General features: G+C 44.7%; 1 protein-coding gene across 1 annotated transcript in view; it reads left to right on the forward strand.

Annotated features, from left to right (window-relative positions):
• The window catches only part of MLXIP (MLX interacting protein), a 78,212-nt gene extending 69,178 nt beyond the window's left edge, over window positions 1-9,034 (forward strand). Inside the window, exons 16-17 of the mRNA XM_075898646.1 lie at window positions 7,060-7,189; window positions 8,326-9,034. Of these exons, the coding sequence (XP_075754761.1) occupies window positions 7,060-7,189; window positions 8,326-8,447 (252 nt within the window). The 3' untranslated portion in view covers window positions 8,448-9,034. The remainder of the gene's footprint in view (window positions 1-7,059; window positions 7,190-8,325) is intronic.
• The last annotated feature ends 11,851 nt before the right edge of the window (window positions 9,035-20,885 follow it).

A 20,885-nucleotide genomic window follows, 5' to 3' on the forward strand; every position in this document is an offset into this window, starting at 1 on the left:
CTGCCTAGAGTATTGTAATTGGAGTATAGGAGTGGGAGTCAGGAACATTTTGTTCTAATCCAAACTCTGCCAAAAACTGATGCTACAACTTTTAGCCATTCACTTAAATAACCCCGTTACTCTATTTTCTCATCTATAAAATGAGAATAATATTTCTCTGCTTCACAGTGCATTTGAGGTGTAAATCCATTAATGTCTGTAAAGCTATTGGAGAGGTTTGGAAGGAATGTGCTCTTAGAATTCATAGTATTATTGTTATTTTTTATTATGGTTTAAAAATGGTTAAAGTTTAGTGAATATTGTTCCTGAGATTATAACTTACCTTTTCATTTTTAAAAAAGGACCACTGTCAAGATAAGCTATATCAATTCCTTACTGATAACTACAGGCAGTCCTGACTTACGCGGATCCGACTTATATCGGATCCACACTTACGAACGGGGCTTTTCTCGCCCCGGAGCTCACGGGCGGCGTGTCGCCACCCGTGTCCTCCGGGGTGAGAAAAGCTTCTCCCGGTCTCTCTGGTCTGCTGGGGGGTCCAGCGGCTTTGCTGGACACCCCCCCCCCTCCCAGCAGACCAGGGAGACAGGAGCAAAGCCTTGGAGCACGCCCGCAGCGGGACAGCCCGGGCGCACTTGGGCTGTCCCGCTGCAGGCGTGCTCCGCGGCTTTGCTCTCTGTCTCCCAGGTCTGACCAGCAGACCAGGGAGATGGGGAGCAAAGCCTCGGAGCACGCCAGCAGTGGGACAGCCGTGGCGCGCCTGGACTGTCCCGCTGCCCACGTGCTCTGCGGCTTTGCTCCGCGTCTCCCAGGTCAGCAGACCAGGGAGACGGAGCAAAGCCGTGGAGGACTTGGGCAGTCCCGCCACCCCTGTCTCACTGGTCTGCTGGCGGGGGGTGCAGCTAGTGCCCCCCCCCCCAGCAGACCAGGCTTTTCTTGCCTACCCCTGGGGTAGAGCAGCTGGGGGCTGCCAGGTTGGTCCCGCAGCGCCGCTCTGGACCAACCCGGCAGCACCCCAGCTGCTCTGCCCCAGGCGTCCTGATTCAGCCGCTGCTGGTCAGTTTCAGCAGCGGCTGAATCAGGACGCCTGGGGCAGAGCAGCTGGGGTGCTGCTGGGTTGCTCCAGTAGCGCCAAGGAGCCGCGCTACTGGAGCAACCCAGCAGCACCCCAGCTGCTCCGCCCCAGGCGTCCCCAAGTCAGCCGCTGCTGAAACTGACCAGTGGCTGACTACAGGAAGCCCAAGGCAGAGTTGCTCTGCCCCAGGCTTCCTGGAATCAGCCGCTGATCAGTTTCAGCAGCAGCTGACTTGGGGACGCCTGGGTTTCTTAAGTTGAATCTGTATGTAAGTCAGAACTGGCATCCAGATTCAGCCGCGGTTGAAACTGATCAGTTTCAGCAGCGGCTGACGCCAGTTCCGACTTGCATACAAATTCAACTTAAGAACAAACCTACAGTCCCTATCTTGTACGTAACCCGGGGGCTGCCTGTACCACGATTATTAAACTTTAATTTTAATGAAATTGTGTGTGCTTTGCACCATTCATATGGTTTTCTTTTGTCCTTCACTTAACCTGTACAATGAACCAGATTAGTCAGTTTCTCTTTGTGACTCTTTTGCACTGAGTCCTGTGCTGAATTGCATACACTTTAGGAGAGAAAGTTAAGAGATTATTTTGGTTCATATTCTCTCCCCCCCCCCCCCAATTCATAGAAACACATTGTTGGGCCTGACCAACCGGACTCCATCCCTTTTAGTCAGATTGTACAACATTTGTAGGCAAGGTTTCCATGTGCTCTGCAGCAAGTTTGACCTAACCATCTCTGGGAAAAGCTCAAGCAGGGCCATTCTTAGGATTTATGAGGCCCTGGACAGTCCGGTTAAACTGGTGCCCCCGTGCGCAACAGCAGTGAATCAGAGGACACCATTTTTTAGCTTTTATATTTTTCAGCAATGCACTGTTTCAAATAAAGTACAGGACTATGTAGCACTTTAAAGACTAACAAGATGGTTTATTAGATGATGAGCTTTCGAGGGCCAGACCCACTTCCTCAGATCAAAAAATGATTTTTTGATCTGAGGAAGTGGATCTGGCCCACAAAAGCTCATCATCTAATCAACCATCTTGTTAGTCTTTAAAGTGCTACATAGTCCTGTTTTTTGTTTCAGCTACAGCAGACTAACACGGCTACATTTCTATCACTGTTTAAAATGTGCTTTAAAAATGTTTCATTAAAGGTCCCAAGGACTAACACAGTAAGTTGGGGAATGGACAGTCTATACCTGGGGCTGGCAAATGCCTGTTAAGTAGCTTCATTATCACTTGAATGGCTCTTTCACAGGCTCAATGTTCTGCTAATAGCCCTGGCAGGTTTTTTCACTTTCAAGTTAACTAAAGTGCTGCACCCCATGTACACTACGCTCACCAATCCCTCCTCCACCTCCCTGAGAGGGAGTGGGAAGCTGTATGGCTCCTGTCCTTCTGTTCCCCCCCATAATCTGGTTTTTTAAAAAGGTATAAGAGCATTGTAGAATTTGCCAGGGAGGAAGCTGGGAGTTTTGGTGGCTCGGTAAGAGGCAGTTGGGACTTTTGTTATGAAGGTAGATGTGAGAAGCAATTTAGGAATGTTGGCTATTTCTCCTACATGATCAACAGTAAAATGGTTGGATTTGGATCTTTTTATAATGGAGATTGCCTATCTCCTAGAACTGGAAGGGACCTTGAAGGTCATCGAGTCCAGTCTCCTGCCTTCACAGCAGGACCAAGTATCATCCCTGATGAATTTTTTCCCCAAATCCCTAAATGGCCTCCACAAGGATTAAACTTACAACCCTGGGTTTAGCAGGCCAATGCTCAAACCACTGAGCTATCCCTCCCGACATCTAAATTAATGTCATGAGGTTTCAGAGTTAATGTCCCACGGAGATGAACTGGGCGGTGTAAGTTTATCAGAGATATTGTTTTAGGTAGTCTGTAGCAGGAACCTTGGAAGGAGAGAACTCAGACTACACTGACATTTTCCAGAATGCTGTTCAGTGAAAGCTAAGGAGGCTGTCTGTGCTCTTAGCCAGCCAGGGCCGGCTCTAGGCTTTTTGCTGCCCCAAGCAAAAAAATTTTTGGCCGCCCCTTTTTTTTGTTGGCTTTTACACGTTTGCACTTTCCAATGGTGTTTGTTTGTTTTTTACTGTTTAAAATTTTTTTAAATGAAAACTGAAAATGTATAGTTAGTGAAATAAAACAATTTCCTACTAGTGTACTCGGTTTAATTTTAATAAAATCACAATTACCAAAACCAAATTGATAGACCGGAGAGGGAGGACCAAACGCCGTGCTTACAGAAAATGGGCTAATAAGGAGAAGTCCTGTGAACAAGCTTTCATGGGCAAAAGTGGGTCTTTTGCCCACGAAACCTTGTTCTCCAATAGATCTGTTAGTCTAAAGGTGTCACAGGATTTCTGGTTGTTTATGCAGATTCAGATTAACAGGGCTACCCTTCTGATTCCAAGCTAATAAGGATTGGGAAACCTGTTGTGTCAAATGTATTGGTAAACTCTTGGAGGAGACTATATGGATTTTCTATACCTGGTACATATTGTAAGTGCCCAACAAAGAACACATCCATAGTTTATCAACAATAACAGCAATCCATAATTGCCCATTAGAGGGCGATCAGTAAATCTACTGCCCATGTAGAGATGTTTGTAGGTGCAACTCAGGATGCATTCAGTGGTTATAAAGCCCTATAGACTAGCTGGTTTATCTTCTCGTTTAAAAGAGTGCGTATCGGTTTTAGCTGGAAGGTTCCCTAGACTGCGTAGGTGTGTTTCCTTCTAACCAGCTCTTAATCATTCACAGGAAGAGTGATTTTTTTTTTTAATGGCGGAAATCGGCTTTCCTAGCAACCTTTTCCAGGTTGTGTAAGTCTGAAGAATATTTGGGCTTTTATTTACGAACTCTGAGCAGTGAGAGAAAAAGGAACTCAGGGGTCCTACAACCCGGGAGTGTCCTGGGAGCCATAAATCTGTGTGCACCAGAGCAGAAAGCTCCTCTCTCTCTCTCTCTCTCCCTCCCTCCCTACAAGGCTGGAGATTCACTTTCACCCAAAGCAGCTATGTGTCCAATACAGAAGGAAGGGCTGGGAGAAAAGGGATGTAACTGCTGAGGTGAAGCGCCCTGTATTTAAATGGGACTCTGATTTCTCTTGCATTCCACCCTAACTTCCCCGCTTTTGGCTAGACTGCTGGAAAGCAACCCGGGGAAGTAGGGGGTCGGAATTGCGTGCATGCTTGGCGGCTATTCGCTGTCACCCTGCTCCCTTGACACTTCTCAGTGGCAGGAACGGGTGTCGTTACCGCTCCACTCGCTGGGGCTTCCCTCCGAATTATCGCGTTCGCACTGTGCCTGTGCGGCGGTGAGAGGCTAACGGGTCCTTTTATAGCATGTTCTTCGCCTCCTCCTCCTCTGGTTTCCCTGCCCTCCCGCTGTCACCATTGAAAAATGACGAGACTGCCTCCAGAAGGGAGATCCCCGCAACTTTGAGCGGGCGGGCGGAGTGGAAGAGCAGCGGCTCCCGGCTCCAACCAGCCGGCTTGGGACCGCGCATGTGGGGGGGGGGTGTGTATGAGGGGGGGAAAGGGGCTCGCGCGCACACAGGAGAGAGTGAGCCAGACCCAGCCACCCCTGGGGCTTTGGTAGCACCTGGGATTAGGAGAGTTTGTGGAGGGCGCACCACATAATGCAATCAGGGATCCCCAGCTGCATGGAGACCTGTTGGAAACTAGCAATTCCCCCTCCCCCAAAAATAGAACCAGCCCTCTCTTTTACCCCCATTTTCTCTGCTGATGCTCCGGCTGGTCAGAGCGGTCACAGCTCTCCGGCCGGAGCAGATGATGACTGTCTCCAGATGTTGATTGCTCAAGCACTTGGCGGGCACCGGGCAGGAGGCGGCTGTAGCGGTGGCAGCGGCAATGGGAGCTGGCTGCTGAGAAGTGGCCGGGTGCTGCTTGGGTGCATTTGCGGCAGGAGGAGCTGGAGGAGGGTCTCACTTGTTCCTGGCGTTCGGGAGATGGGGCACCAGTGCCCACCTGAACTCAGCTCCAGTGAGTCGGGAGCCAGCTGCCAGAAGCAGCCACCATGGCTGAAGTCTGCCCCACTGGGCTCAGCGTCACCAGCAGCTGCAGCAGCTGTGGCCATCCGGCACCGCCCTCCAAGAAGCACCCCAGCAGGGGCTGAACCTTGGGGCTGCCCACACATAGCTCCCAGCGCCCCAGGGCCAGGCGCAGGCTCCAAGCAGCCGGGTGTGGGGCTCCTAGCTCAGGACAGCCTCCGTGGGGCTCTCCGCCTGCTCCTCCTGCAAGCCGGAATGCTGCCCCGGCAATGTGCTGCCCCAAGCACCTGCTTGTTTTGCTGGTACCTAGAGCCGGCCCTGTAGCCAGCAATGGTGATGACTAATGAAAGCTGTTTTCACCTTTCTGAAATGTCTGTAAAGGAGGTTCAAAACATAAATCTGAAAATCTCTTAAGAGTTTCTGCTCGGTAAAGAAGATGAGTAATCTGACCTTGGACTGGTAGAGATAGCTGAAGAATAGCCTGTTACATCCCCTTTCCAGTCATTTTACAAGTAGGTATAAACATAGGCAGTCCCTTTAAACATAATGGAAAATGATTAGATTGATCTTGGTCACTAGTGTTGGAGGGTACCCAGGAGCATATTACAGTATTGAGACTTATTTGCGCCATATTTCCAAACTTTGATGGAATTGGGAAAAAATTACTGTTATCAGTAGATGTAAAGATAATGGTAGCGTCTCAGGGCCACTGATCATAGAACTGAACTATCTTAAAGATAAGTTCTGTGGATATATATTTTACAAACTGGTTTGATTTTAAGTTTTAATTTGGTTAGGGAAGGGGTTGTTTTTGAAATTAATTAAACATCATCATCATCAATTCCTTTGAAGGTCAGACTTGGTTACAAATTCAGCTGCCATATAGGAGACCCTGATTTGATATCTGCTCCCAGTCCTTACTATGCTGGCCAACCAGAGACAAAGTGTGCCTTGAATGGTACAGTCCTTTGCTAGTAGGAGGAAATGATCATCATACATTGCTCAGTATGTTATAATAATCTGAGAATCCTGTCCAGACCTTCTTTTCTAGTAATGAAATGAATGGAGATATTCTGATCTCCTAGAACTGGAAGGGACTTTGAAAGGTCATTGAGTCCAGTCCTCTGCTTTCTCAGCAGAACCAAGTACCATACCTGACAGATTTTCACCAGATCCCTAAATGGCCTCCTCAAGGATTGAACTCTCAACCCTGGGTTTAGCAAGCTAGTGCTCAAACCACTGAGCTACCCCTATAGCCAGGGCTTGACAAACGGTGGCGAAATCTACTCTCCAGCCCTGCACTGCTCATGCGCAAGACCCGCATTGCGCATGCGCGTGCTGCTGGTGAATGGGGCAACTGGCTGAAATCTACTCGCCACAGGCGATTTGAGTAGAAACTGCGATTTGTCGAGCCCTGCCCATAGCCATCACAGGGTCAAGGAATTATGGGGGGAAACCAAAAAAAAAAAAGCATGTTTATAGCTTGCTGCTATTAGCACTGATTGCCTGATCTTCAGATGTGTCCCATAGAATGGATGTCTACCAGTTTCAGTTTTTGCTGGCTGCATCATTTTATTATAATACTATAATAAAAAGAGGAAGACAAACTACTAGGACTAGAAAAATTTTTCATAATTTCTTTTCAATGTTCCTTTCTGTTGTTTGCAACACAAATGCAACAGCATGATGTTAGAGCATGGAGACTAGGCACTGAAAGTGATCATACATAAACCAGTCTAATTTCACTGCTTATACAGAATGAATTACAGAAGTAGACAAACAACACACCTGAAGAACACTGATGTTAGATTTTATTTTAATATCCCCAGCCAGAATGTTTCTTTAAATGTTAGTGTCCCTTTGGTGGTTGAAGTTCAGTGTAAGTATATGTACTATTTTTTTATTACAGTCCTACATGGTCTTTTTCCCCCTTAACCATCATTGATTTGCAGTTTAGTATTATTATTAAGCCATTGTTTGAGTCCTTCAATGAAATGGTGTCTACGACCAGCTTAGAGGACCTGAACCAGACCACAATGGCTTGGCTGGATCAATATTGTTCGCTCCCTGTTCTGAGGCCAAGTAAGTAGAGTTCTAACTTGTGGTAATTTAACACTGTAATAATTGTTACCATACAGTTTCCTCTTCGAAATTCAGCATTAGAAAGGGAAGGAAAGTATAGTATAGGCTGTGATTTTTTTTTCAAACCTATTGCATTGTTGTAGTGGAAAGTTAAGAATTATTGTTGCCAGTGAAATTCACTCTGAGCATTTCTTGTGCATTGCCACTGAGGAGAATAAAAATAATGTAGCTTTTGCTTGTAAAGACTGGGGGATGAGGAATGGCAACAGACTTTGGCAAGTGGTGAGAGGAGAGGTTTGCTCGAGAAGGGAGCAGGTCTTTGGGTGGAAGCAACAGGTCTAGTAGTAGCCAGCCCTCAGAGCTACCAGAGTATGGCATGCTGCAGCCTCTCCCTATACACACACATAAACACAGACAGTCCTCAGAGCCACCGGGAGAGCATTGCTTAGCACTCCAGCAGTTACTTAAAGGGCCTGGAGCTCCAGCCATTGCCTCTGTAATGGCAACAGTGACTTGGAGCCCCCGGCCCTTTTGAATCACTGGACCTTGGGGTAGCTGCTTCCTTTGTCTCTACCCCACTGGCAGGCCTGTAGAGACCAGAAACTAAATGTAGATTCAAGACACATTTTCATCCAGATTTCAGACACTCCTCAAATGATTAACGTGCAGGATCATCATGTGAGACTGCTGTAACAGGAAATGTATGTCAGAATGTGGGTAAAATAGCAGAAAACATACAGTTCTCCCCCAAACAATTCAGTCATACATTTAATTAGTGCATTTTTTTAACAAGCCTTGTCAGTGTGGAAGCATGTTCTCTGGAATGGTGACTGAAGCATTCTGTGTTGTAATGTAAATCAATATACAGTATTTGAAAATGTAGAAGAACACCCTAAATTTCAGCTGGTATTCTATCGTTTAACAGTATGAATAAAGGTGTGATTAATTGTGATTTTTAAGTTAATCACATGAGTTAACTATGATTAATCTGCTGTAGTGTGTACTGCAAGAATGTCTGTGTCTCTGCATATTGCATAGATCATTCATCCCTGCTGTAAATTGACTGTGTTGCACATGAATCTATTTGCAACCAAACTAATTGTTCTTGATTTTTTTTTTCTGCCCCTTTATTCCAGTGGTGCTGAACACCCTTCGGCATCTCAGTACAACCACCTCCATTCTGTCAGATCCATCACGTATGCCAGAGCAAGCCATGGAGGCAGTTTGTAAGATCAACAAAACAGCCAGGGAAACTTAACAACCATGAATGATGAGATGCCTATGTAAAATGTAACGTCCCAGCCTCACAAACTTGTGAGTCTCCTTACAGTTGGTGCACTTTAGAAGGATTCTCTTCTCTCATGTAGGACATTGTTCAAGCATTTTGCCTTTGGGCTCTGAAGGTATACAACTACAGTACAACATTGTTAATATTTGGTTCCTTCTTCACAACCTTTTAGTTTCAGTTAAAGTGAAAATGCCAACCTCAGATACCTAAGTAGGCTCGAGTGCTGCATTCAGCAATAGAAAATCTCCATCAATGAAGCATGAACAACCACACAGTGAATACCTTTGCATAAAATGACTTCAGGTACTAAACAAGGTGTAAATTCACTACACCTAGGAACAATTTGTTAAAGGGAAATTCACATTTGATTTCATAAAAGATAATGTGCTTTTTCATTTTATTATTTGGAGTTCATTCAATTTCTTTGTTGTTTTACTTGAACAATAAAAGTTGATAAAAAGAATGATCAACATATTAAAACCAAAGGAGAAAAATGTTAATCAAAGATTCAAAATTGTGGTAAAATGCTAGAATAAAAATCTCAGGTTGTGTATGTATCAGTTCAGTATATGATTTGTATGTTAATCATTTGGAGGGCATGCTTTATTTCGTAGCATATAAAGAAGCAGATTTTTTTTAGATTTTTTTTTTCATGATTTAGTCAGTACATGTAAGCAGCGGGATAGTTTGACAAGTACAAGAGGACAACTTAACTTTAATTTGTGTGAATTCTTTACTTGTCTATATAGACATGAATTTTCATATAGGTTTAAGCTGCAAGCTCTTTTTTCTTATATATTGCAGAGTTGAACTTTTCATCATACAACATGTGCACAGATGATGCTGTAATGCAGGAGTGGGGAACCTAAGGCCTGCCTTCATGGGTCTGGCCCCTGAGACTCAGGGCTCCCCCCCAAAATTGGGGAACCCATGCTGGTACTCCAGCCCCTGCCACTGTGCCCCCACAGGGCTGGAGTACCCAAAATCTACAAACCTGGGCCTCCCTAGGCTCTGTGGGGAGTGTCTTTTTCCTTTTCAATCAGGGGCCATATCAGTGAGGAATTTTTTTTCTCTCTCATTTGTGTGCAGCCCTGACTGATTTTTCTGTGGGTCAGCAGCCCCCGACCCAAAAAAGATTCCCCACTCCTGTTGTGGTGCTTCAGAGACAGAAACTGAGTTTGTATTGCTAGGAAATTGGCATTTATGTTATCACAGAAATTAGATCAGTCCACGTGCACTCGTAAGCTATCCTTCACTCCTATGTCTTCTTTGCCTATTTTCCCTGAGGCAGAGGCCCTGCTCTCAGTCCTAAACTCTAGAAAGATTTAGGTCACAGTTATCAGTCTTTAAGAGGGGGCTTGCATCCAATATAAAATTTAAAACACAGCTTGTTTGATATCTGAAATGTGATCTAATTCACTGTGACTGTCCCAATAACTGACATAACTGTAGATGCGTCTAAGCATCACTGTTCACTTCCAATGTGCTCATCACCATAGTGCCAACAACTTCTGGCCAGCAGTAACCATAGAGACTCTTAACTCATGATTTGCAGACCTTGTCTTTCAGTGCCTTTTCCACTGCTCTTGACATGGAGGATCTGCAAAATTGACTTTCTTTGGTTGGAGCAAAGGTGGAGCCAAAAGTCTTTGGGTGTTTTTTTTCTTTCCACAGCACCTTGCCTCCCAGGGTTGTTCTCAGTCTGCATAGTGGGGACAGGATTTGGCTTGTGGGTAAAACGTTATTCTGCTGCATCTCTGTAACGAAGTCTGTTAAAAACCTGATCCTTTATCTCTAACCCCTTTGACTTGAAAGTAGAGGCACCATGTAAGGCTTAAATCTTCAGTCAAGGTTTTTATGCAACACTCATCACTGCAATATCTGAGCTCCTGCTTTTCAATGCATTTTGAAAAGCTAAATGATTTGTTGCTTAGCTACTACCATATAACCACCTAAGAGGGGAGCTATCCTGTGCATTGCTAGGGAAATGCCTCGTGGTGTCAGCTTTCACACTGTTGGGCAACTCCAGTAATATGATTACTCATCTGAGCATTATTTTTGTTCCATTTCATTAATTAATTTCATCTGCAAAAAAAGTGAGCCTTTAAGGCATTGATTATATTTTGTATCTGATTCAAAATTTGAGATCTCAAGTGTTTAACAAAACTCTCAGGTCAGTTTTCATGGCAAAAAAAAAAATTAAGCACAACTTATTAATAACCCTGACAATTGCACTGCTTTCAGGAGAGGCGTTAGTAGGAACTATGTTAACAATCCAATTAAAGTCATGTAATAGCTTCCCTTGTTACTTTTCCTTCCCATGTCAAAAGCAAACTGCATTGAGATGGACAGGTCTAAATACACTGACAGTATATAGCTAGAAAGTTAACTGCAAATAATTTGATATTATACATTCTAAAATATTTTCAGGGATTTTATATCAGGAAGCAATTCTTCACTTTATGTGCAGTATAACTTTCCATTTGGAAGGCCAAGCTTTCACAAACCACCTATGAAACAAACTGCAGGATTTTCCTGTCCTGAAAGTTTGCATCATCAATTTTTCACAGCTGAGTTTTTGCACATGCTGAACATCAATTGTTGTAGAAATGGCATCTGTGCATGCAAATTTAGAAACATTTTGCTACTCATTTATATACCTAAGTAGCTATGGAAAAGGTGCAGTCACAGCCAGTTGGCAACTGAAGGCCCTTTCAAATGACTTTATTGAAATAGTATATAGAGATGGTTGTTAAGCAATGAAGTGGCTTTTCTACATATATATACTCAGGTCTAGATATGCAATATAGTCTATTAATAAAGTAAGCAATAGTGTTTGGGATCCATCTGAATAAATGGTTCTGTATAAATGTAAGATCTTTTCTATTGATGTCTGTATTCAGCCTTCATTTTATCAGTGACCTTAACTTCTGTCTAACAAAATCTTTGATGTAGTGATTAGTTGGGTCCCCCCAACTTCCTCAATTTACATGTCTAGTTTGTTGATATATACGCATATCTATGTTAAAATGTGTATCCGGTTATTAGAAAGAAAATCATTGATAAAATGTTCAGGACTAGATCACTTTTCTGTGATACATTACAGATCAAATCTTGTTTCTTAGTAATATTTTTAATATGTTTAATAACTGAAGTTGTCTCCAGTCTGCATGGTAGATATTATGCCTGGTTCTTACCTCATCCCAGTGTAAAGTGGGAGTAATTGCATTGATGTCAATGTGTTGCATGATCAGAATCAAGCTTCCCCTCAACAATCAAGATGAATTAAGGAATGACACCTTAGAAAGCTCACTGAAGTCTTTCTGATGACTTCCAGGAGCATTGGATCAGGCCCGAAAGAGGTTTAGTTCCAACTCCCATTGAAATCACTAAAAGGACTCATATTGTTTGTACTGGTATCCTAAAGGAACATTAAAGGATATTGTGAGCTGCTTAAACTTAGCAGGATACCACATTTTTATCTAGAAGTCTGCTAAAAACTGTCGCGTCTCTCTGCATATCTGAACAGATTAAAATTGGACAGTTAGAATGCATCTCATTAGATTTATGGGAAATAGACTCTGAACAGTTATGCCTGCTACACGAAGATCAGTAGCACTTGTATCTGTTTTTTAATTAAAAATTGCTGACAGTAACAGCGGGAGGGGGAAAAGTGTACAAGGAAGAAGAAAAAAGTATACAGACTTTTTATTCTGTCTGGCACTTACCAGAAATCATCTTCTTTCCTAAATCTTTTGAGATGAACAAATACCTCTGACGCATAAAGACTTGAACAATAAGATCTTGCCCCTTAATGGAGGTTTCTAATTCTGAGAACCTTTTGTCACCTGATTTCTGTAAATGTGAACTCTCATTTATTTATGACAGACTCCATGTTTTATCACATTCCATCTAGTGACTGTGCTCTTTGGGTGTGCTGAAAACTGGACTGGGAGTTTACAAACCTTGGTTCAATTCCTGAGTCTGCCACTGTTTTTGCTGTATCAACATGGGCCTGGTCACTTCCCTTTGCCACAGATTCCCCACCTGTAATATGGGAATAATGATGCTTGCCCATCTATTTTAAAGTAGTTAGTAGTTCTGCAGAACTTTTCGTTAGATCTCAAAGTATTGTTATGAAAAGACAGTGACCCAATTTATACCGAGGAACTATGGTATACATTTCTCTCATATAAGGTTGAACCTTCTATTTCTTTTTACCAACTGTGGGGTTTAAATAACACATTTCTCAAAAAGAAGATTTCTGCCAAGAGTAGTCACACTCTTCCTCAGCTTAACAAGTTCCATCTCAGTTCTCTTTGGCTCCAAACAGATGCAGTCACTCAAGCGCACCCCAATATCTGTCTGCAGTTTACAGAGAATTTTAGGTGATGCTTGCCATCTACCTTGCCTTCAGTGGCGTCCTACTGTGCATCTGGTTCCCAAACCATCTGTCATGCTCAGATTGATTCTTAGCTTCCCTAAAACATAAAATCTGCTTTTCTCAGACCCAAATTATGGGGCTCAGTACAGGGGTACCCAGGTGAAATAATGACCTGTGATATAGTGATTTTCATGGTCCCCTCTGCCCATAAACTCTCTACATTCTGAACCCCAACACATCAGCTGTTTTAGCTCTCTTAGGACCTTGTGCTCCCTGCCAACAGTGCAGACATGGGCAGCAAAAACTAGAAACTAGCTGTGGTTGAGGGAGCAGGAGTGCAGCAGGGTTGCTCTTGGCAGCATAATCCCTTCGCAAAGCTGTTGGGATTTCTTTGTGGGCAATAGTGAGGCTCTGCCATGACTTTCCAGTCTCCTAGAAGAAATACCCCTGAAGGAAGACTTTCTGTATCAGTGGCGTGAAGAGAGCTGCGTGGCCAGGCATAGATGTTCTGATTCTGTGCACCCCTGTACCTGCCCTTTCTCAGTGTTCCAAGCCCCTGGAGATTTTCTCACAGACCTGAGGCAATGTCTGTGCAGCAGGCGTGACAGTGGCACAGCTATGGTACTGTAGCTACACGGCGGTAGTATAGACCTTTCTTATATCGAGAGAACGGGGTTTTCCATCAGCATAGCTAATGCACCCCTTGGAAAGCCAGTTGCTAAGTTAACAGACATCATCTTCCGTCAACCTAGTTATGTCTGCACTAAGAGTTAGGTCAACTTGACTGCATCACACAGGGCACAAAATTCTTCGTAGACCCAAGAAATGTACTGAGGTCAATCTAATTTGTAAGTGTAGACCAGGCCTAATTAGAACACTACAGGTTTGGTGTGTCTCAGTTCAACAACCGCCTCCCAACAGAATAATATAGTGAAGCTTCCAGGGCCCTGTGTGGTTTTCTGAGTAGGGGATGATCTGGCTCTTAGCATTCGGAATTCTAAAAAGTACTTGGTTTTTGGGAAATATGCACAAAAATGTCCTGCTGCTGTTCATAGTCTCTAGACAGCAGCTTTCTGCTAGATCTCTAGGCATCTGCAAGTGTTTGAAAAGACTTGCCATCTGGAGTGAATCCATTTAGTTTTCAGCCCAACAGTTTGACATACTAGTATATGAGTTTGGTTTTAAAACCCAAAGCCTCTGTGTGTTTTGGCAGGGGTCTGAGAGTTGTACCAATATTTCAATGCTAGTGGCATTTCTGAGTAATAGCAAAAATGTTCAACTCATGAAGCTTTTGTAGTTCAGATACCTGGAAAGGAGTTCCATCGTTTCTGTCCATTGTTGGGGAAGTTAATTATTTCCCTGCTAGTGCCGGTTGAAAGCTATTTTTTTGGGGGAGGGAGGGGAAATTGACAAGTCAAGTATCAGGACAGTTTTGAATAATTTTTCTGGTGTTATCTACATTATATTTTCAGTGCCTACCGCCACTCTTGATTATACACCAAGATAAAGTAAAACTATACAATTACAGTTGCTGCTAAATCACATGGTCTTTGGGGCCTGATCCAGCAAGTTGCTGAGTGTAATTCTTTTGACCTGATTAAGATATTTGGCTGTATAAGGACTGCAGCATTTGTCTGCCCATTGCTTGCCTCCAGTAATTTCCACTGTGGGAGGGACATGTATTTCATAAGAGTTTCCACAGTAAAGCCCCTCCTTCTCTTTGCCCTGTTCCCATTGACTGTGGGGCACCAGCTCTCCATTTTTCTTTCTTATTAAACATGTGTCCTGCAGTTTTGTATTGATGGAGTGCAGGCACACCAGTAGGTTTTAGACAGATCAGTAAAACCTGGTATGGTTACAAAGTGATATACCAAGGCATTTTAATAGAAAGGTCTCATGGCTGTTGTTTGAATTGCTTTTATTTCTGAACTTAAGCACAGTTCATAAGCACGAATAAAATGTTAAGACAAAGTAAATCAGCATCAGAAGCAATCCTTCTGAAATGACACATTGAACAAATTGCTTCCTGTGCTGCCATAAATATTTGCTACCCTTTTTTAAAATAATGGATCTGATATTTTTTTGTTTGTGGTGTTATTTAAAAGCTCAGAGGAACAAGGGCTTCAGATGTACTCTTGTGCTGGCCTTGTCATATAAGTTTTCTATTCTATTGTGTGACAACTTCTATTGTGCTACTGGTATGTAGCATTTTTCAAGCAGCTCTGTTCAACTGTGCAATGCAATTTTTTGATATTTACAACCAAAACAATAAATGTTATTTTTTGGAAAAAAAAACTCTCGTCATTGTGTGCTCACTTTAAATGTTTTACTGCCAGAGGGAACAGTTCCACCCACAAAACAAGCTCCGTCCACATGAAATGCCACTCTCCATAGTTGTGCAAATTAGGGATGTAATAGTGTAGTCGATTAACCAATGACCAAAAGCTTATAGGTTAATGCTATAGACTACGCGCATTTCCCCTCTCCTGCCAGTAAATTTTTTAGCAGACTGGCCAGCAGCCTGGCCCAGTCCTGGCTTGCAACGGGTCCAGGACCTACCCCTGCTCTGCATTTAAAGTGTTTTAGGAGCCAGGCAGGCAGCCCGATTTAGTCCTAGCTCACTCTGGGTCCAGGACCTACTCTTCCCCCCCGCCCCCTTGCAGCACTGCATTTCAAGTGTATTAAGAGCTGGGCAGGCAGGCAGCCTAGCTCAGTTCCAGCTCGTGCTGGGTCTAGGAGCTCAACACCCACCCCAGGCAGGAGCTGCTGCCTCTTTCTCAGAAGCAGCAGCACAGGGTGACAGGCAGCCAGTCCATGAGGGGAGCTGGTTTTTAAACTGGCTTCCCTTGCGGTGCAGTTCCCACCCAGAAGCCCGTGCTGCTGCTGCCTCTGATACACTGGCTGTTTGCTCCACACCCGGAGTCTATAGAATAGTTGACTAACCGATAAAATTTCATGAGGTTACTCGACTATTCGGTTAACCAATATTTAACATCGCTAGTGCAGATATGAACAAGCTCCCTGAGTTGCTTGGGCTCAGCTCTCCCAAGGAGGCTTGACTTCTCCTTGTGCTCAGAGCTACTGGAAGTTGGCTGCTCCTTTTGTGGGTTAGATGCCACTGGGGCTCTACTGTCCTGTTGGGGCTTGGCATCTTGATTAGAGGGGGTGAAAATTACAGTAGCTTCAAACACTATTCACTGGTGGTACCAGCATGAGCTGAAACTCAGAATAGATTGTATAGAACTTGTTCAGAATAGGGATCTTAGTGTAGTCATTTAAACAATTAACCAATAAGGCTGGGCTTATCAGTTAATCCAAACGACTACGTGCACTTCTTCTTCGAGTGATGTCCCCGTGGGTGCTCCACTACAGGTGTCGGGCTCATCCCGGCGCCGCAGACCGGAAAGTTCTTGCTAGCAGTAGCCCCCTCCGGAGGACCACGCATGTGCAGAGCGTCCCGCGGCATTCGCGCCTTTTCTGCGTCGCGCGGTCCAACTCACCAGTTCCTCCTAACTGTCCACGGCCGCAGACGGATTTGGAACACGCTCCTCTCCTGAGGAGAAATCACATTGTTATTACTGTATTCTTTCCCAGTTAGCCCCTTCCTACATAGTGTTAGTCAGTTATTGTCTTAGATTAGTTAGTTAGTAGTTAATAGTTAAAAATAAAAAAAAATCCCGTTATAACCCCTGAGGGCCACTCCCACGAGCTCCTCAAGTTGGTCTTCCCCCGGAGACCTCCACATTAGACGTGCCCGGCTCTCCGGGATTTAAGAAATGCGCTTCGTGCGGTGAGGCCATGCCTGTCTCTGATGGCCACTCCCACTGCATTCGCTGCCTGGGAGAGGGCCACATTCCCCAGAAATGTGGTCACTGTGCCAAGCTGACCGCATGCACAAGGCGCGACAGAGAAATGCGCCTGAAAATGCTGCTTTTCAATAAGGCTCTCCAGCCCCCCGTCAGCAGCAGAACGGGAGGCCCCGGGCGCGCATAAGTCCAAGGACGGAAGAGGCTCCGCTCCGTCCAAGAGCCTAAGTGCAGCAGACGCACGAGGCTCGTCAGGCCACCCTCCCACACAGGGAGCGGACAAGTTACCGAAACCCCGCAGCACATCAGTGCCGAGCCCCGCACTCTCAGTGCTATCGGTCCCGCCAGGCCCCCCGGAATCGGCACCATCATCTGCGGCACCGAAGCCAGATACGGTGCGGTCCGAGGCACTCGGCACCGTTGCCTCATGAACGCTCTCAGGCTAAGCCGGCACCGAGAGTGCCAGTTCTCAGTACATGCCAGTTCCCTTGGAGCCACATGCCTTGTCCCCACCCTGCTGCCTCCCATAAAGGCGGCAGAGCAGTGGGAGGAAACGGGCCAGATGCTGAAGCAGCCTCTGTCCATGAGGAGCTCAGGCCTCCAGTGGACAGGGGCTGCTTCTGCTTCACACTGCTGCCTCTATCACTCCTGCCATCCCACACAGCTGCCTCTGATACAGAGGCATTTTAGTAACTGTGTACCCACTAAAAATTGTGGCTACATGATTACTAAAATAAATTATTATATCTAACATCCCTTCTACAGAATCTCTCTCCTGTCATCCATTTCCTGCCTCTGACAGAGGTGAAGGACACCTCCTTAAAAAACAGTTCCCCCCATCAGAGGCAGCAATGGGGAGGAGCAGGGGAGTCTGCCACGATACAGCCTTTGTACTCAGCAAGCCTGGGCACACCACAGATGAATGCTGCTTCACAGCAGCCTCCTCTGTCCTTGGGGGATTTGAGCTCCTTGTGCCACACTAGTGCCTCTGTATCAGAGAGCAGGTCTGCATAGGCATCTGGTTTTTAAACTGGCTCCCCTCATGGACTGGCTCCTGCCAGCCACCTCATGCTGTTGCCTCTGATACAGAGGCAGCAGCGCGGGGTGGCAAGAGGCAGTCATTCCCAGGGACTGTCAAATAGTTGAGTAACTACTAAGATTTCACGCGGTTACACAATTATTCAATTACTTGATATCTTACATCTCCAAATCAAATTCAAATGTTAGTTATGCAAAGATAAATCCAGAGAATTTCCACTGATTTACTGTAAACTGATGCCAGTGTAAATGAAAACACAAGTAGATCCTTTGTTTTCATGTGCAGTTCTACTCCAAAAAGTGAGTATTATTTTACCAAATTCACTCCCTGTGTATATTCAGTGATGTTCCTCACACTTAGTTATTTCTCAGCGTACAACTATACTTAATATATTCTAATTCTAAAATCACACAGGCTAGAAGTCAATTGTACCTGCAGCATAAGCAATTGACAATTGGCTCAAGCTAAGTCTACACTACAGAGTTTTTTCAGAAAAATGTCTGTTTTTCTGAAAAAACTTCCCTTACATCCATCCTGCAATCACGTTCCTTTGAAAAAAGGCAAAAGAACAGAGGGGTTTTTCCAAAATTGATAAACCTCTTTCTATGAGGAAGAAGCCTTTTTCCAAAAGAGCTCTTTCAGAAAAAGGTGTGTGTGGATGGGGAAGAAGCTCTTTTGAAAGAAGAGGAAGGAGGAAAAAGTACAGCCACTCCGTCCATAGTAATCACAGCTTACATGTGAGATGGCATCCACACTGAATGGACACTATCTTTTGAAAAAGCAGCTCACTTTTTTGATGCGCTTTGGAAGATCTCTTCCGGAAAAGCTTCTTGTGAAAGAAGCCTGCAGTCTAGATGTAGCCTCAGCTAATGAGACGGGACCAACAAGATGGCTTAGTCAGTCTCTTACTGACCTAGGGGTTCTAAGCTAATGCTTTACATTTTTCATGGCATATTTTTCCTGATGAGGGTCTGAACCTACTCCTGTTGACATTGGTAGGATCATGCTTTGTTATTTTCTCCTTTTTAACAACATAGTGCGAGAGCCAATTCCACCAGCCAGAAATCCACTGAAATTATTCTCTTTGCCTCCTCATCTGCTTTATAAATTCTCAATCTGGTAACCCAAGAGCCCTGGTGTTTCTCTAAACCAGGAGCCGTGCTTGAGCCTAAGATGACTGTGCCATATACAGCACCAGAAGCTTAAGCCCTGGTTAACAGGCACTCCTGTGGGACTAATGTTGACAAAAGACTCTAGAATTACGTACCAGTTACGTTATTTTTCACTTTTTTTGGAGGATTGTAATCAAGATGGTTCTAGAAGGAGACCAGGACATCAGAGTTCCATTACTGATTACCCTGAATGGCTGCATGGCGTTTTGAAAGTCACTTCTCATGTCTGTGTTCAATTTATCTACTTGCCTCCCTGGCACTTAGTACCATATTCCAAATGTTAAAAGTAAATGGGAGTTATGGATTGAGCCCACGCTGAGGTTTTATTGGTTGAAAGTGTGAAGCAGATTAGAGTAAATTATTTTTCTAGTAACTAACATCAACTCCTGAGTAATCTTACTCTTAAGCTGTGATTCTGATCATAATTAACTTTTTAAGGAAAATTCTTATGTCAGAGATTGCTTGAGATGCTTTTCAGTCAGAATATAGAGGGGTTTGATTTTTTTTGTTTTGTTCTAAAGGTGGCATTTAAAATCACTCTTCTGATCTTACTCCAAACCAGTTTGGTCAAAGATGGCACAGTTAAAAACACAGTGTCAAGGGCAGGGCAGTGAGGATAGACTAGAAGTCAAAAATAAAGCAAATACCCCCTTATCCCTAGTGGTGTGATCAGACCCATCTGGTTGATAACAGGAAGAAACTTGGTTTGGGGAGCTGGATTCTTTGCTCTATAGAGCTTTGTGGTGATTGGAAGCTGTTGAGACTACAGCCAAACAGTACAAAACCATAAAAGAACTAGTTTATTCTGTGCTTTGGATTCTGACCATGTGCTCATCACCATGCATTGCTGGACTGGGACTTTCAACCTGGGGGGGGAAGAGGGAACGGTTCAAATGCCTTTCTTCACTTTTACACCCCACGCTCTTCTAAGGGCACGTTACAACATGATGCTTGTTCAGACCATCTCTTTCCCCAAGCTAGGCAAATACAGCCCAGGGGGGATTGCGAGTAGTGGTCTGCGTGAAAATGGAGACTGCTTCACCGAGGCATGATGCCCTTTCCCTAATTCCCTCACCTCCACAAGCACTCTCATAGGCACAGAGGTATGAATGGAAGATATGTGTGGTCAGTAATCAAGGGAGCATGTAGACCAGAAGTGGGCAATAATTTTTTAAGGGGGGAGCCACTACATGAATTTTGGAAGTGGCTACAACTGGGACAGAGCCTCAGACATGAGAGGCAGGGCCTAGGGTGAAAGGGGGCTGTTTGCGTGTTCCCCCGCCCACAAACCCTGATTGGTGTGGGGGTGAGGGAGCACATGAAGTCTTTGCCCTACCACGGGTGCCCAGCAATCAGAGGGAACCTCCAGCCATTTTGAACAGCTGGCAGGTCTCTGGTGCTGCACTCCCCTGGTTGGGAGAGGAGACTTTGTGAGCTTTCCCATCCCCAGGTCTCAATTGACCTGGAGGCAGAGGAGCAGCAGGAGCAGCTGCAGGTGAGATCAAGCAGCTTGGTGTGCCGGATCCAGCCCACGGACTCTGTCTTGCCCACCCCTGCTGTAGCCTTGCTCCCTTTTGCAGTGCAGTAGTGGGGCCTTTGGAATGCATCAGATGGTACAAACAAGCAAGTTGTCATTTTTTCCCAGGGCCCTTCTGCATGGATAACAGCATTCACAGGCACAAAACTGGGCGACATCCCATTTCCTACGAGCATCCATTTCATCCTTCCACCCTTTTCCACTCAGATCCTGGCAGACTGGCAGTGCTTCTTACCCCCTGAGCCTTTGAACATCTGTCATCCTGTCCCTAGAAAGCCCAGCTCCTTTCCTAAAATACAGTAATTACTTGTGTTCGCTTAGTACGTTTTCACAATAACATAATTTTTTTTACGGAACATTTTTCGAATAACACGACCATCCCCGAAATAACATGAAAATAATCAAATGGCAGACTATTTCACGCGGCAGTATAAGTTGGTGAAAACAGTGGTAATACGCATGAGCAGATG

This window comes from Pelodiscus sinensis, chromosome 15 (genome assembly GCF_049634645.1).
Source record: "Pelodiscus sinensis isolate JC-2024 chromosome 15, ASM4963464v1, whole genome shotgun sequence".
NCBI classification, from domain to species: domain Eukaryota; kingdom Metazoa; phylum Chordata; order Testudines; family Trionychidae; genus Pelodiscus; species Pelodiscus sinensis.